Source organism: Aotus nancymaae, unplaced genomic scaffold (assembly GCF_030222135.1).
Source record: "Aotus nancymaae isolate 86718 unplaced genomic scaffold, 86718_ANA_hifiasm-v0.15.2.pri h1tg000040l, whole genome shotgun sequence".
NCBI lineage: Eukaryota > Metazoa > Chordata > Mammalia > Primates > Aotidae > Aotus > Aotus nancymaae.
Genome location: NW_026988454.1, coordinates 16548192 through 16564879, shown reverse-complemented (window position 1 = coordinate 16564879; position 16688 = coordinate 16548192). Strand labels below are relative to the sequence as shown.

General features: G+C 45.3%; 1 protein-coding gene and 1 non-coding gene across 3 annotated transcripts in view; one reads left to right on the top strand and one right to left on the bottom strand.

Annotated features, from left to right (window-relative positions):
• Window positions 1-11838, top strand: part of AKAP12 (A-kinase anchoring protein 12) — a 117847-nt gene extending 106009 nt beyond the window's left edge. For both annotated transcript variants that reach the window (XM_064360572.1, XM_012452280.2), the window contains 2 exons: window positions 4078-9098; window positions 10588-11838. In XM_064360572.1, the coding sequence (XP_064216642.1) occupies window positions 4078-9086 (5009 nt within the window). In that variant the 3' untranslated portion in view covers window positions 9087-9098; window positions 10588-11838. The remainder of the gene's footprint in view (window positions 1-4077; window positions 9099-10587) is intronic.
• LOC135268602 (small nucleolar RNA U13) lies at window positions 2806-2911 on the bottom strand. Its single transcript, XR_010336905.1, has one exon. It is a non-coding gene; the product is annotated as a small nucleolar RNA U13 (small nucleolar RNA).
• Window positions 11839-16688: the final 4850 nt, after the last annotated feature.

Below are 16688 nucleotides of genomic sequence, written 5' to 3'. Positions count from 1 at the left end.
TGCTGGCAGCTTGTTCACTAACTTTTATCTCTCTAGTTTTGACTATAAACATTCCAGCCCTTACAGAATGAAACAGAAACAGAAGTGTTTCTAATGGAAACACAGATTTGAGTGCGGAGGGAAAATAGTGAGGGGAAATAGCATGTGTGACACCAGCTTTCTCCTCCTATGTTAGTAACATATCTCTGCATTTTCTGATTCCAGGGAGGTTGATGAATGTTTGTTTTTAATCATATGCTTGCTGGCAGGGTATGTAATTTTTGTTTGTATTCCATATTAGTGAAATCATACTAGAATAGGGTTTGTTATTGGAATTTTTTCTCTAGTATATTTCTAATGATTTTATCCAACTTTTTCAAAAAGAAAGTCACATCTCTTACATTGCATTAGAAGTGTTTGCAAAAAGTTCTTTTGTGATGGCTGGGTGGGTGGCTCACGCCTGGAATCCCAGCACTTTGGGAGGTCGAGGTGGGCAGATCACTTGAAGTCAGGAGTTCAAAACCAGTTTGGCCATCATGGTCCCTGTCTCTACTAAAAATACACAAAAATTAACTGGGCATAGTGGCACGCGCCTGTAATCCCAGCTACTCAGGAGGCTGAGGCAGGAGAATTGCTTGAACCCAGGAGGGAAAGGTTGCGGTGAGCCAAGATCATGCCCTTGCACTCCAGCCTGGGCAACAAGAGCAAAACTCCATCTCAAAAAAAAAAGAAAGAAGAAGAAAAGAAAATTAGAGGCCAAGTGTGATAGCTCACGCCTGTAATCTCAGCACTTTGGGAGGCCGAGGCAGGCAGATCACCTGAGGTCATGAGTTCGAGACCAGCCTGGCCAATGTAGTGAAACCCCATCTCTACTAAAAATACAAAAATTAGCCAGGCATGGTGGCACATTCCAGTAGTCCCAGCTACTCAGGAGGCTGAGAGAGGAGATTTGCTTGAACCTAGGAGACAGAGGTTGCAGTGAGTTGAGAGCATGCCATTGCATTCCAGCCTGGGCAACAAGAGCAAAACTCCATCTCAAAAAAAAAAGAAAAAGAAAATTAGAGGCTGAGTGCTGTGGCTCATGCCTGTAATCCCAGCACTTTGGGAGGCTGAGGCAGGCAGATCGCCTGAGGTCAGGAGTTTGAGACCAGCGAAACCCCATCTCTACTAAAAATACAAATATTAGCCAGGTGTGGTGGCACCTGCCAGTAGTACCAGCTACTCAGGAGGCTGAGGCAGGAGAATCTCTTGAATCCGGGAGACAGAGGTTGCAGTGAGCCCAGGTCATGTCACTGCACTCCAGCCTGGGCGACAGAGTGAGACTCTGTATTAAAAAAAAAGTAAAGAAAAGAAAAGTAGAACATTCAGACAAGCAAAACTAAAATAAATGACATTCGCATCCCCCAGAGATCACATACGTGAAGGATGTGTGTGTGGGTGGGGCGGGGGGTTATGTGAGAGAGAGAGAGAGAAAGGAGAGATGGTTGCTTTTAAGCCAGAATGGGGTCATCGTATATACTGTTTGGTAACCTGCTTTCTGCAGTCAAATCTCTATCCTTTTATTTCAGTTAAAATTCATCTCATCCAATCCCAAATCTCATATTCAGTTTTTCCTAAGAAGACCCAAAAATGTCCTTTGGCTGATCCAATTCAGGATCATGCTAGGCACCTCTGGTTGTTGTGTTCCTTAAATCTCTTAATTTAACACAGTATTTTCCCCTCCACCTCCCCCCATTAAATCACATTGACTTGACTTTTCCCCTTGATGATTTTAAAATTACAAACTCGGAAAAATATAGTAAACACTTATGTACACTTGACCTAATTCACCATTTACAGAGAGCCACCTCATCCGCCCACCCCACCACCCCCTGCCAAGCTATTTGAAAGTTACTTGCAGACAATCCTTTTTGTGTTTCTGCTTGATTTTCGTTTTTCCGTGACATTGACGTTTCAGGCCAGGCTAGTTGTTTTGCAGAACGTCCTTCATCGTGGATTTGTCTGGTTGTGTCCTCATGATGAGATGAGATGCCGTTAAATATTTTGGTCAGGAGTGCTACGTAGATGAATTCTTGTCCTTCTGAGTGCCTCACATCAGGAAGCGAAATGCAATCTGTCCCATTATTGAGGATGTTAAATGTGATCACTTGGTTAAGGTGGTGCCTGCCAGATTTCTCCATTGTCGAGGTCGTTTTTGTGAAATTAAGTAATGTGTGTGTTGGTACTCTGAATGTATGTTTCCTGACAGCCTTTTACCCGATGGCTTTAGCAGTCTGTGATCCTTGACTAAATGAGTTTTTTGTGTTTTTTTGAGACGGAGTCTTGCTCTGTCGGTATCTCGGCTCACTGCAACCTCCACCTCCTGGGTTCAAGCGATTCTTCCGCCTCAGCCTCCCGAGTAGCTGGGACTACAGACGCGTGCCACCACGCCCGGCTTTTTTTTTTTGTATTTTTAGTAGAGACGAGGTTTCACCATGTTGGCTAGGATGGTCTCGATCTCTTGACCTGTGATCCACCTGCCTTGGCCTCCCAAAGTGCTGGGATTACAAGCGTGAGCCACTGCACCCTGTAATCCCAGCACTTAGCACCGGCCTGAATAAATGAGTTATTAAAATGGTGCTTGTAAATTGTGATTTTCTAAATCTAAAATTCTAAAGATAATGACTTTGAGGATCAAAGTGGAAGTTATATTTATTGACTTTTTTTTCCTTAAGGAAGTGCTCCCTGCTCCCTATTAACATTTTTTAGTATCACTCTCGATTCATGGATTCTTTTTTCATTCAATGTACTGTAACTCATCAATGTCATTATTCTCTTTCTTTTTCGTGTCAGATTAGTGATGTGCACAATCGTGGTAACAAGGTTTGAGGGTGGCACAGTCTCACACATGCTCGTGAACGCCCAATCGTCACTCTCGTGGACTACAAAGGATCCATTATTCTTTTTTATGCTTCAAAGTTTGGGCATTGGGAGCTCCTTCAAGCCAGCTCTTGTGTCCTTTTGACATACCTCTATCAGCTTTTGAGCATCTTCTTTCAGTCACAAGAAAATATTTTTCATACACCCTATGACTCAGCCTGGAATTTCTCCAAAGAGCTCTGGTCCCTTCTGGGGACCTGTTGAGTCTCAGTTACCACATAGCATGTCCCCTCTTGGATTTGTGTAGATACTTGTCTGTTCTTTAGCTTGTTTCTCAAACCCCATATTTCCTATTAAGTGGGAAGTTGTATCTAAAACTTGATGGATTCTTGTTTAAAATATAGGTGTGATGTGGGATTCCATCTTACATTGCAATGGAAGATACACTATCTGGTTGACTCACTCTTAGGGGTGCCGTGGCTACTTATGTGTAACTAATTTTTTGATAGTTAAGTTTGTCAACTTTCCCTTTAACAGGCAACGGTGAGAGTAGATGATTCTCTTTGAACCTGAATTTTGAAAGGTCATTGGAAGGAAGTAGACATTAATCTATTAAGATTTACAAATCTCTAGCTGGGCCTGGTGGCACATGTCTGTAGTCCCAGCTACTTGGGAGGCTGAGGCAGAAGAGTCACTTGAACCCAGGAGGCAGAGGTTGCGGTGAGCTGAGATCACACTACTGCACTCCAGCCTGGGTGACAAGAGCGAAACTCCATCTCAATATTTAAAAAAAGATTTACACATCTCCATAAGATCTCACTTTATCCTCGAATTGCCTGTCATTAAAGAAAGTATTAATTGGTCATGTTTTAAAAATATTTAATTTTCTTGGGCTGGGCACAGTGGCTCACACCTATAATCTCACCACTTTAAGAAGCTGAGGCAGGAGGATTGCTGGACCCCAGCAGCTGGAGACCAGCCTGGACCCACATAGTGAGATCTCATCTCTACAGAAAATAAAAAATTAGCTGGACATGGTGGCATGTGCCTGTAGTCCCGGCTACCTGGGAGGCTGAGGTGGGAGGATTGCTTGAGCCTGGGAGGTTGAGGCTGCAGTGAACCCAGACCACACCACTGCACTCCAGCCTGGGCAACAGAGTGGCGCCCTGTCTCAGAAAAACGATTTTCTTGAATTGTAATCATCTTTTCTCTTCTCCCCACCCCGCTTTTTGTTAATAGTTGGACAGAGAGACTCTGAAGATGTGAGCGAAAGAGACTCTGATAAGGAGATGGCTGCTAAGTTAACAGTTGATCAAGATGTCAGAGACGATGGGCAGGAGGAGACCCCTGAAATCATCGAGCAGATTCCTTCTTCAGAAAGCAATTTGGAAGAGCTAACACAACCTGCAGAGTCCCAGGCTAATGATATTGGATTTAAGAAGGTGTTTAAGTTTGTCGGCTTTAAATTCACTGTGAAAAAGGATAAGACAGAGAAGCCTGACACTGTCCAGCTACTCACTGTGAAAAAAGATGAAGGGGAAGGAGCAGCAGGGGCTGGTGACCAGGAGGACCCCAGCCCGAGGGCTGGAGAAGCAGCCTCCAAAGAAAGCGAACTCAAACAATCCACAGAGAAATCTGAAGAGACCCTGAAGCACGAGCAAAGCCACGCAGAAATGTCTCCTCCAGCCGAAGCTGGCCAAGCCTTGGAGGAATGCAAAGAGGAAGGAGAAGAGAAACAAGAAAAAGAACCCAGCAAGTCTGCAGAGTCCCCAGCGAGTCCCGTGACGACTGAAACGGCATCAACCTTCAAAAAATTCTTCACTCAAGGTTGGGCCGGCTGGCGAAAAAAGACCAGTTTCAGGAAGCCTAAGGAAGATGAACTGGAAGCTTCAGAGAAGAAAAAGGAACAAGAGCCAGGAAAAGACACAGAAGAAAACGGAAAGGCAGAGGCTCCCTCCGAGCAGGCCCAGCCACAGGAGGCAGAGGAAAGCGCCCCCGAGCCCCGGTTATCAGCTGAATATGAGAAAGTTGAGCTGCCCTCGGAGGAGGAGGTCAGTGGCTCGCAGGGACCTTCTGAAGAAAAACCCGCTCCGCTGGCGACAGAAGTGTTTGATGAGAAAATAGAAGTCCATCAGGAAGAGGTTGTGGCCGATGTCCACGTCAGCACCACGGAGGAGAGAACCGAGGAGCCGAAAACGGAGGTAGAAGAAACGGCAGGGTCGGTGCCTGCTGAAGAATTGGTTGAAATGAATGCAGAACCTCAGGAAGCCGAACCTGCCAAGGAACTGGTGAAACTCAAAGACACGTGTGTTTCCGGAGAGGACCCTGCGCAGGGAGCTGACCTCAGTCCTGATGAGAAGGCGCTGTCCAAGCCCCCCGAGGGCTTTGTGAGTGAGGTGGAGCTGCTGTCATCACAGGAGAGAATGAAGGTGCAGGGAAGTCCACTCAAGAAGCTTTTTACCAGCACTGGCTTAAAAAAGCTTTCTGGAAAGAAACAGAAAGGGAAAAGAGGAGGCGGAGACGAGGACTCAGGGGAGCACACTCAGGTTCCCGCCGATTCTCCGGACAGCCACGAGGAGCAGAAGGGCGAGAGCTCAGCCTCGTCCCCCGAGGAGCCCGAGGAGATCACGTGTCTGGAGAAGGGCTTAGCCGAGGTGCACCAGGACGGGGAAGCTGAAGAAGGAGCTACTTCCGATGGAGAGAAAAAAAGAGAAGGTGTCACTCCCTGGGCATCGTTCAAAAAGATGGTGACGCCCAAGAAGCGTGTTAGACGGCCTTCAGAGAGTGACAAAGAAGATGAGCTGGACAAGGTCAAGAGCGCTACCTTGTCTTCCACCGAGAGCGCGGCCTCTGAAATGCAAGAAGAAATGAAAGGGAGCGTGGAAGAGCAAAAGCCAGAAGAACCGAAGCGCAAGGTGGATACCTCAGTATCTTGGGAAGCTTTGATTTGTGTGGGATCATCCAAGAAAAGAGCAAGGAAAGGGTCCTCCTCTGATGAGGAAGGGGGGCCAAAAACAATGGGAGGAGACCACCAGAAAGCAGATGAGCCTGGAAAAGACAAAGAGACAGGGACAGACGGGACCCTCGCGGGTTCCCAAGAACATGAGCCCGGGCAGGGCTGTTCATCCCCCGAGCAAGCTGGAAGCCCTACTGAAGGGGAGGGTGTTTCCACCTGGGAGTCATTTAAAAGGTTAGTCACGCCAAGAAAAAAATCCAAGTCCAAGCTGGAAGAGAAAAACGAAGACTCCGTAGCTGGGTCTGGTGTAGAACATTCCACTCCAGATGCTGAACCCGGGAAAGAAGAATCCTGGGTCTCAATCAAGAAGTTTATTCCTGGACGAAGGAAGAAAAGGCCAGATGGGAAGCAAGAACAAGTCCCTGCTGAAGACGCAGGGCCAGCAGGCGCCAACGAAGATGACTCTGATGTCCCCGCCGTGGTCCCTCTGTCAGAGTATGACGCTGTAGAAAGGGAGAAAATGGAGGCACAGCAAGCCCAGAAAAGCGTAGAGCAGCCCGAGCACCAGGCAGCCGCTGAGGTGTCCAAGGAGCTCAGTGACAGTCAGGGTCATATGGTGGTGGCGGTTGTCATTGATGGAACCAGGGCAGCTGCCATTAATGAAGAAAGGTCTCCTTCTTGGATATCTGCTTTAGTGACAGAGCCCCTTGAACAAGTAGAACCTGAAGCCGCACCATTAGCTGGAGAGGTATTGGAAAGAGAAGTCATTGCAGAAGAAGAAACTCCCAAGGTTACTGAGCCTCTGCCAGAGAACAGAGAGGCCCAGGGTGACACGGTCATCAGTGAGGTGGAATTGACCTCCAAAGCGGTGACAGCGGCAGAAACTGCAGGGCCATTGGGTGCCGAAGAAGGAGCCGAAGCATCTGCTGCTGAAGAGACCACAGAAATGGTGTCAGCAGTCTCCCAGTTAACTGACTCCCCAGACACCACAGAGGAGGCCACCCCGGTGCAGGAGGTGGAAGGTGGCATACCCGACATGGAAGAGCAAGAGAGACGGACTCAAGAGGTCCTCCAGGCGGTTGCAGAAAAAGTGAAGGAGGAATCCCAGCTGCCTGGCACCAGTGGGCCGGAAGACACGCTTCAGCCTGGGAAGAGAGCAGAGACAGAAAGATCTGAAGAGGATGCTGAAGCAGTGGATCTGAAGAAAGAGACGGATGTAGCTTTGAAAGTAGATGCTCAGGAGGTGAAAACTGAGCCTTTTACACAAGGGAAGACGGTGAGGCAGACCACCCCGGAAAGCTCTGAAAAAGCTCCTCCAGCCACAGAGAGCAGAGAGTCCAGTGAGCTTGCAACCACGTGTCAAGCCGAAACCTTAGCTGGGGGGAAATCACAGGAGATGGTAATGGAACAGGCTCTGCCCGCTGACTCAGCAGAAACCCCTACAGACAGTGAGACCGATGGAAGCACCCCCGTAGCAGACTTTGACTCGTTAGGCACAACCCAGAAAGACAAGATTGTGGAAATCCAAGAGGAGAATGAGGTTGCATCTGGTACCCAGTCAGGGGGCGCAGAAGCAGAGGCAGTTCCTGCACAGACAGAGGGGCCCCCAGCACCTTCCAGTTTTGTGCTCCAGGAAGAAACTAAAGAACAGTCAAAGATGGAAGACACGCTAGAGCATACAGATAAAGAGGGGTCAGTGGAAGCTGGACCTGTTCTGTCGAAGACGGAGGGGACCCAAGAGGCTGGCCAGTTTGCTGATGAGAAAACCAAAGATGAACCATTTGTCGAAGGACTGGAGGTGTCTATAGACACAGGCATAGCAGTCAGTCAGGAAAAGGTCACAGAAGTTGCCCTTAAAGAGGAAGTGACAGGAGAAGCTGAATGTCAAAAGGATGATGCTACTGAACTGCAGAGTCACACGAAGTCTGCTCCTTCCCCCATGGAGAGAGAGATGGTAGTTCAAGTCGAAAGGGAGAAAATGGAAGCAGAGCCAACTCATGTGAAAGAAGAGAAACTTGAGCACGGAACAGCTGTTACCATATCTGAAGAGGTCAGTAAGCAACTCGTCCGGACAGTGAGTGTGCCCGTCATAGATGGGGCAAAGGAAGTCAGCAGTTTGGAAGGAAGCCCTCCTCCCTGCCTAGGTCAAGAGGAGGCAGCGTGCACCAAAATTCAAAGTCAGAGCTCTGAGGCATCACTAATTCTAACAGCTGCTGCAGAGGAGGAAAAGGTCTTAGGAGAAACTGTCAGCATTTTAGAAACAGGTGAAACGCTGGAGCCTGCAGGTGCACATTCAGTTCTGGAAGAGAAATCCTCTGAAAAAAACGCAGACTTTACTGCTCATCTAGGAGAAGATGCTGTGCCCACAGCGCCCGAGAATCAGGCCAAATCGATACCGGGGATGGGGTCTGCCCCTACCGAAGAAAGCTTACGTTCCGACCTGGACGGAGAGAGAACCACCTCACTGAAGTGGAAGTCAGATGAAGCCGATGAGCAGGTTGCTTGCCCGGAGGTCAGAGTGAGGGTAGCAATCACGGAGGATTCAGAGCCTGAACATGGGATTCTGGAACTTGAGACCGAAAGCAGTAAACTTGTCCAAAACATCATTCAGACAGCCGTTGACCAGTTTGTGCGTACCGAAGAAACAGCCACAGAAATGTTTACGTCTGAGTTACAGACGCAAGCTCACCTGATAAAAGCTGACAAGCAGGACGCTGGGCAGGTAACGGAGAAAGAAGGAAGCGAACCTCAGGCCTCTGCACAAGACGAACCACAAACTCTTACAGCCAAAGAGGAGTCAGAGCCAACCGCAGTGGGACAGACACATTCTGATACTTCCAAAGACATGAGTGAAGCTTCGGAAAAGACCATGACTGTCGAGGTAAAAGGTTCCACTGTAAATGATCAGCAGCTGGAAGAGGTCATCCTCCCATCCGAGGAAGAGGGAGATGGAGCTGGAACAAAGTCTGTGCCAGAAGATGAGGGTCATGCCTTGTTAGCAGAAAGAATAGAGAAGTCACGCGTTGAACCCAAAGACAATGAACAAGGTGACGATGTCGACCCTGAAAACCTGAACTCAGCCCTGGCCGATACTGATGCCTCAGGAGGCTTAACCAAAGAGTCCCCAGATACAAATGGACCAAAACAAAAAGAGAAGGAAGATGCCCAGGAAGTAGAATTTCAGGAAGGAAAAGTACACAGCGAATCAGATAAAGCGATCACAACCCAAACACAGGAGGAGATGCAGAAACAAGAGAGAGAACCTGCAAAATCAGAACTTAGAGAATCCTAAAACATCATGCAAGTAAGCCTCCTTTTCTTCTAAGATATTTTTTTCTTTTACGCCAATAGAAGGCAAATTTGTTACATAAGGAATTGGGAGCAAATAATTATGCCTTCATGTAGAACCTTCAGTTGAGGAAAATATCAACTAGATTCAAAGATCTAGGATAGTTTCATGGTTTTTGGTCATTGAAATGCCATTTAGTCTTATCAGTGTTATGAAAATAATGGCTTCGTTTTAGCCCCTACTGTGACTGCTTTAGAAGGAAATGAAAGGGCATGTGAGTGTGCACGTGTGCATGTTTGACCCTAAGGCATAAGAAATACATTGTGTTCACTCGACTAGCTTGTTGAGTTTTTTGTTTTTTGTTTTTTAATAAGATGGGGTTTCACTATGATGGCCAGGCTTGTCTTGAACTCCTGACCTCAGGTGATCCACCCACCTCGGCCTCCCAAAGTGCTAGGATTACAGTCATGAGCCACCACACCCGGCCGCTTGTTGAGTTTTTATAAAAATAACTAGTTGCCCAAAGTGGGTTAATATTAAACTGCCTGAAATATGGTTTACAACTCTTTTGGAAAAAATGGATTTTTTCCCCTAGCAGTAGTAATGAGCATTTTTTAAAAATTTTCCAGTGCATATAATGAGTGACCCTCACTGTGTTAGCCACTTACAGTCACTAGTTTTGTGGCAGTGTAACAGAGTACAATACAAGACCCTCCCCATCTTTGTTTTCTTTTTTGTTGTTATTGTTGTTTGTTTTCTGAGAGAGCCTCGCTCTGTCACCCAGACTGGAATGCAGTGTCACAGTCATGGATTGCTGCAGCCTTCACCTCCTGGGCTGAAGCAATTCGCCTGCCTATGCCTCCTGAGTAGCTGCTGGGACTACAGGCGTGTGCCACTTCCTGGTCCTTTTTTTGATTTTTTTGTAGAGACAGGGGTCTTGCTACATTGCCCAGGCTAGTCTCAAACTCCTGGCCTCAAGAAATCCTCCCACTTCATTCTCCTAAAATGCTAGGATTATAGTCGTAAGCCACTGTACCCAACCCATGTTTGTTTTGTTTTATTTTGTTTTGTTTTTGAGACAAAGTCTCACTGTCGCCCAGGCTGGAGTGCAGTGACACAGTCTCGGCTCACTGCAACCTCCGTCTCGGCTCACTGCAACCTCAGTCTCCCAGGTTCAAGTGGTCCTCCTGCCTCAGCCTCCCGAGTAGCTGGGATTACAGACACATGCCACCATGCCTGGCTAATTTTTGTATTTTTAGTGGAGATGGGGTTTCACCATGTTGGCCAGGCTTGTCTCGAACTCCTGACCTCAAGTGATTCTCCCGCCTCGCCCTCCCAAAGTACTGGGATTACAGGCGTGAGCCAGTGTGCCAGGCCCCATCTTTGTTTATTTAACGGAGTTAAACTATGGTATTATTAGGTCACTTTGACAACTATCCTGTTGTTAATAAATGAGAGAGGAAAAGGAGACTTTTATTTATGCTGATTCTTCCTCCTTCTACAGTTAAATTCATTGTCTGTTTGGAAGACCAGAATGTGAAGACAAGTAGAAAAAAATGAACGCTGCTGCTGAGACTGAAGACCAGTATTTCAGAACTTTGAGACTCGGAGAGCAGGCACATCAACTGATCTCATTTCTAGAGAGCCCCTGACAATCCTGAGGCTTCATCAGGAGCTAGAGCCATTTAACATTTCCTCTTTTCAAGCCCACCCTACTGTTTCCCCTTGATAAGCATATAAATTCTGATTTAACGTCCTAAATTCTTAACCTGGAACTGGAGTTGGCAATACCTAGTTCTACTTCTCAAACTGGATTATCGTTCTTTATGTATTTATATGTATGTTTTAAGTAATCCTCCTTCTGTATCTATTGTATATTTTTTCTTAATGTTTAAGGAAATGTGCAGGATAATACATGCTTTTTGTATCACACAATATATGACGGGGCATGTGCCATAGAGCAGCCTTGGGGAGCTTTAAGCTTCAGTTATAACCCGCGAAAAACAGAGCTTCCTAGAAATAACATTCCTGATCAAGGAACAATTCTTTAAAATTCGCTAACCATTAGGTCCATATTTAGTGGCACTCTGAAATGAGTCGCTTTCCTATTACACACAGTGTGCTAAAACTAAAAAGCCTTTTGAAACATGCAGAATGTTCTCTCGTCATTGGGAAATTTTTCTTTCTAACCCAGTGGAGGTTAGAAAGAAGTTTTATTCTGGTAGCAGATTAACTTTCCATCCTTTTTACATCCTATTTGTTATGGTTATTTGGACCGATGAGTATTCTTAATCCTGAGGCAGAGTAGTGAAATGTTTTATATGTTATGAAGAAAAGAATTCACTGTTGTAAGTTTTTGATTCTACTCTTATATGCTGGACTGCATTCACACATGGCATGAAATAAGTCAGGTTCTTTACAAATGGTATTTTGATAGATACTGGATTGTGTCTGTGCCATATCTGTGCCATTTTAAGAACAATGTTGCAACACATTCATTTGGATAAGTTGTGATTTGATGACTGATTTAAATAAAAGATTTGCTTCACTTAGATTTGCTGGTTTTATTAGATAACAGGAAGCCTGGGATATGTGTGTACTACCTTAGGATGATAAAGGTAATAATTGATAAGCTAGAACTTTCTAATGTAGTCATTACATGAAAATGTTTTTCACTGGTTTGAGTTGTGTGTTCCCGGGAAGTCGTGGCAGAGATGCTTTTCCTGAAATAAACCAGTAGCTTTTCAGACTGACATCCTTAGTACAATTCTACCATCTGGTAATTCCTGAAAATGTCTGTCTTTTTGTGTGTGTTAATATTTTTGGTTTCAAACAATAACGAATGTCTCTAGAAAGAAATTTTAAGAAGGCTTAATAGTAAAAATGCCTTTCCTGAAAGGTAATCTTGGATTTTTTTTTCTTCTTTTTTTTTTTTGAGACGGAGTTTCACTCTTGTTGCCCAGGCTGGAGTGTAGTGGTGCCATCTCGGCTCACTGCAACCTCTGCCTCCTAGGTTCAAACGATTCTCCTGCTTCAGCCCCCGCAACACACCCCGAGTAGCTGGGATTACAGGCACCTGCCACCACATCCGGGTAATTTTTTGTATTTTTAGTAGAGATGGGGATTTCACCATGTTGGCCAGGCTTGTCTCAAACTCCTGACCTCAGGTGATCCACCTGCCTTGGACCCCAAAATGCTGGGATTACAGGCGTGAGCTACCGTGCCTGGCCTGAAAAATTTTTTAAATGTCAAAATGGTGAGTCATGCTAATACATTAAGAGTTTTGTCAGACAATTGTCACACAAAGAGCAGTGTCACCTACTCTTGACATATAGAACTGGCCTGGCATATAGCTTTCTAGATTGTACTCAAACTCAGTACTCCAGTTTGAGAATTTAAATTTTGACTGCTGATTAGCTGGAAAGCCTAGTTTTAGTGGAAAGAAAGTTTGCTTTGAAAACTGAAAGTAGTTTCTTTTATGCTAACAAACCTAACTTCATTCATAATTGGCAGTATTAGTAAAAGATACACCTCAAGAGAGCAGTGTATAGGCTTGTTTGTAGTCAGAAGTCATCTTTTAGGAATTATTCTCAAATATTTATAATAGCTACCCATACTTAATTATTAAAATCCTCAAATTCAAAAAAACCTTTGAGAGATATATATATATATAATTTTTATTTTTTGCCAACTGAGATTTTTATTTTTTGAGACAGAGCCTTGCTCTATCGCCAAGGCTGGAGTGCAGTGGTGCAATCTCGGCTCACTGCAACCTCTGCCTCCCGGGTTCAAGCAGTTCTCTGCCTCAGCCTCCCAAGTAGCATCACCACGCCCGGCTAATTTTGTTTTTTTTTTTAAGTAGAGACGGGGTTTCACCATCTTGGCCAGGCTGGTCTTGAACTCTTGACCTCGTGATCCATCCGCCTAGGCCTCCCAAAGTGCTGAGACCACAGGCTTGGCCACTGTGCCTGGCCGCCAACTGAGATTTAAATCCAAGTGCAGATGTCAGGTTTTGAAGAGGAACTAAAAGTTTTGGAAATGACAGCAATTTATAACAAGTTCATATTGACTCCCTCTCTGTGGCAGGAAGACATATTCTGTGCTATTTTGAACAGATTAAAGATTTGTGTAGTTTGTGGGAAGTGGATGTTTTTGTTTAAATTCCACCTGTGTTTGTCTTTTCCTGCCACCTGTGGTCAGGTGCCCGCTGGCCATCACAGTTGAGATTCCATGCGTAGCCGCTTCACGACGTGCTTCTACCACCACCTGGATGTGCCCAGAGTCGTTCCTGTACACGCTCTATATCTATGTCCGTTGAGAACATTATTTTAACAAGAGGAACACCAACAGTAGCATGAAGTAACAATACTGTTTTATAATTCTAAAGCTGCTGTTAATTTATGAAGACATAATAATCTAATGTAAACTGCAGAAGTCAGAGCAAGTGCCTCCATTTTGTTATTTTTGGCGTTACTACAGAGCCATGTACAATAGAAAGCAATGCAAGACTTGTAAACTCTCGTCACTTCTTGTAATTGAGGAATATAAAATGTTCCCCCTCAGGTTATTTTGCTTACTCCGGTACCCATGAGTCGCCTTTCTCTGTACATAGATACATTGTTCCAATATTTTCCTTTGATGTTTGGAACTGTGATAGTCAAGGGCTGAAAATTTTAGTTTTCAATATAAGCTTCCAGCTTAGCAATTACCTCTAGTCCAAGACAATATCTGATTCCCAGTTCTGTTTGGGGCAGATTTTCATTGAAATAAAATGCAATCTAATTAAACACTATGGATTTTCTTTCTGTAATTTCACTGTGATTCAGTTTTGATTGCTTTTCTCTTGTCAGTTGTGATATTCATCACACATTTAAGCTCTGCTTTCAACCTCTTAGCACCCTTTGTTCATAGAGCATCATGAGAGTTTGGAATGAGTATATCTGGGATAGGTGCGAATGCACAAAAATCTCTATTCATGATCGTAACCTTTTTCGGTCCTGGGCTCCTTTAATTAGAATCTCATTAAGCTTCTAGCTGACCTCTGATTCCCCAGCATAAAGTTTCATGTACAGTTTTTGGACAGTCACACAAACCTTCTCTGAAATGCCAACCAATAACCAGAACCAGAGTTAGAACCTCTTTTCCAACCCTGTAAGAAAGGAAATGGACACAGTCCAACACTTCCCACATAGTAGAGCTTGGAACCCAAACACAAAATCAGTGTCATGTAAATTCAAATCTACATGACTATTATTGTTTTTTTCTTTAATTTTTAAACTTCTATTTTTATTTCATATTTTGTAGAGATGGGGTCTGGCTCTGTCGCCCAGGCTGGAATAGAGTGATGCCATCACAGCTCAGTGCAATCTTGAACTCCCGGACTCAAGGGATCCTCCCATCTCCTGAGTAGCTGGGACTACAGGCATGTGCCACCATGAGATGGTGTTTTGCCATGCTGCCCAAGCTGGCCTAAAAGAGTCCTCCTGTCTTGGACCCCCTAAAGTGTATTCTGTATTTTTCTTTTATTTTGAAGTCTAGTCAAGAATAGAGAATTATATACATATATGTTTAATAAACTTGGGGTTTTGGTACATTGCTTAGGCTGGTCTCAAACTCCTGGACTCAAGCGATCCACCTGCCTCAGCCTCCCAGAGTGATCGGATTACAGACATGCGCCACCACACCTGGCTCTATTCTATTTTAAATAAAAGTACAAATTTTATTAATGTGCACATGGGAATGAGAACCCAAAGATGCAGGGGAAATTGTCCATTTTAATGCACTCACTCCGTCACCCAGGCTGGAGTACAGTAGCTCAATTATGGCTCACTGCAACCTCTGCCTCCCAGGTTCAAGCAATTCTCACACCTCAGCCTCCCGAGTAGCCGGGACTACAGGTGCCTGCCACCATGCCTGGCTAATTTTTGCATTTTTAGTAGAGATGGAGTTTTGGCATGTTAGCAAAGCTGATCTTGAAAACCTGACGTCAAGTGATCTGCCCACCTCAGCCTCCCCAAGTGCTAAGATTAGAGGCATGAGCCACTGCGCCCATCCATGATTATTCATTTCTTTTTTCTTTCTTTTTTTTTTTTAGCTCAAACACTGGCTTTGAAGACTATTTTTTTTTTTTTTTTTTTTTTTTGAGACGGAGTTTCGCTCTTGTTACCCAGGCTGGAGTGCAATGGCGCAATCTCGGCTCACCGCAACCTCCGTCTCCTGGGTTCAAGCAATTCTCCTGCCTCAGCCTCCCGAGTAGCTGGGACTACAGGCGTGCGCCACCATGCCCAGATAATTTTTGTATTTTTTAGTAGAGATGGGGTTTCACCTTGTTGACCAGGATGGTCTCGATCTCTTGACCTCGTGATCCACCCGCCTCAGCCTCCCAAAGTGCTGGGATTATAGGCGTGAGCCGCTGCGCCCGGCCCCAAGACTATTCATTTCTAATGGGATTCTGGAAATGGACCTGCTGGTTACAGACAACCTGATACAACTTTTACACACATGCAAGTTTCTCCTAACAGATTGCTTACTGCCTCCAACCTATATATCTGGAATTAGGAAAATAAGCTGAGTCCTTATTTTAATGTTAGCTGAGACTTTGAAGTGATAACACAGGTTTGGCTAAGCTAACCAAGATTTGAAGATAGCATGGTGGTGAAAATAATCATGATTTATTTATTTGAGAAAGGATCTCGCTCTATCACCCAGGCTGGAGTGCAGGCATGCAGTCATGGCTCACTGCAGCCTCAGCCTACTCCTCAGCTCAAGCAATCCTCCCACCTCAGCCTTTACGACACCCATGGGCTTGCCCCACCATGCCCAGCTAATTTTTAAGCTTTTGTAGCGACCAGGTCTCTCTATGTTGCCTAGGCTAGTGGTCTCCCACGCTTGGACTCAAGCCATCCTCCTACCTTAGCCTCCCAAAGTGTTGTGATTACAGGTGTGAGCCGTGGTGCCCGACTATAATAGACATCTTTACTGTAGTGTTCTGCAGTTATGAGTGAGGTCATCTTGCAACTGTGCATATTCTTCTATCACTTGCTGACATTACAAGTTTTTTGGTTTTTTCAGAGATGGAGTCTTTGTTGCCCAGGCTGGAGTGCAGTGGTGTAATCTTGGCTCACTGCAACCTCCACCTTCCAGGTTCAAGTGATTCTCCTGTTTCAGCCTCCCGAGTAGTTGGGATTACAGTCGTCCGTCACCACGCCCAGCTAATTTTTTTTTTTTGTATTTTTAGTAGAGACAGGGTTTCACTATGTTGGCCAGGCTGGTCTCGAACTCCTGACCTCTTGATCCACCCGCCTCAGCCTTGCAAAGTGTTGGGATTACAGGGGTGAGCTATTGTGCCTGACTGACATCAAAAGTTTTTTTTTTTTTTTTGAGACGGAGTTTCGCTCTTGTTACCCAGGCTGGAGTGCAATGGCGCGATCTCGGCTCACCGCAACCTCCGCCTCCTGGGTTCAGGCAATTCTCCTGCCTCAGCCTCCTGAGTAGCTGGGATTACAGGCACGCGCCACCATGCCCAGCTAAGTTTTTGTATTTTTAGTAGAGACAAGGTTTCACCATTTTGACCAGGATGGTCTCGATCTCTTGACCTCGTGATCC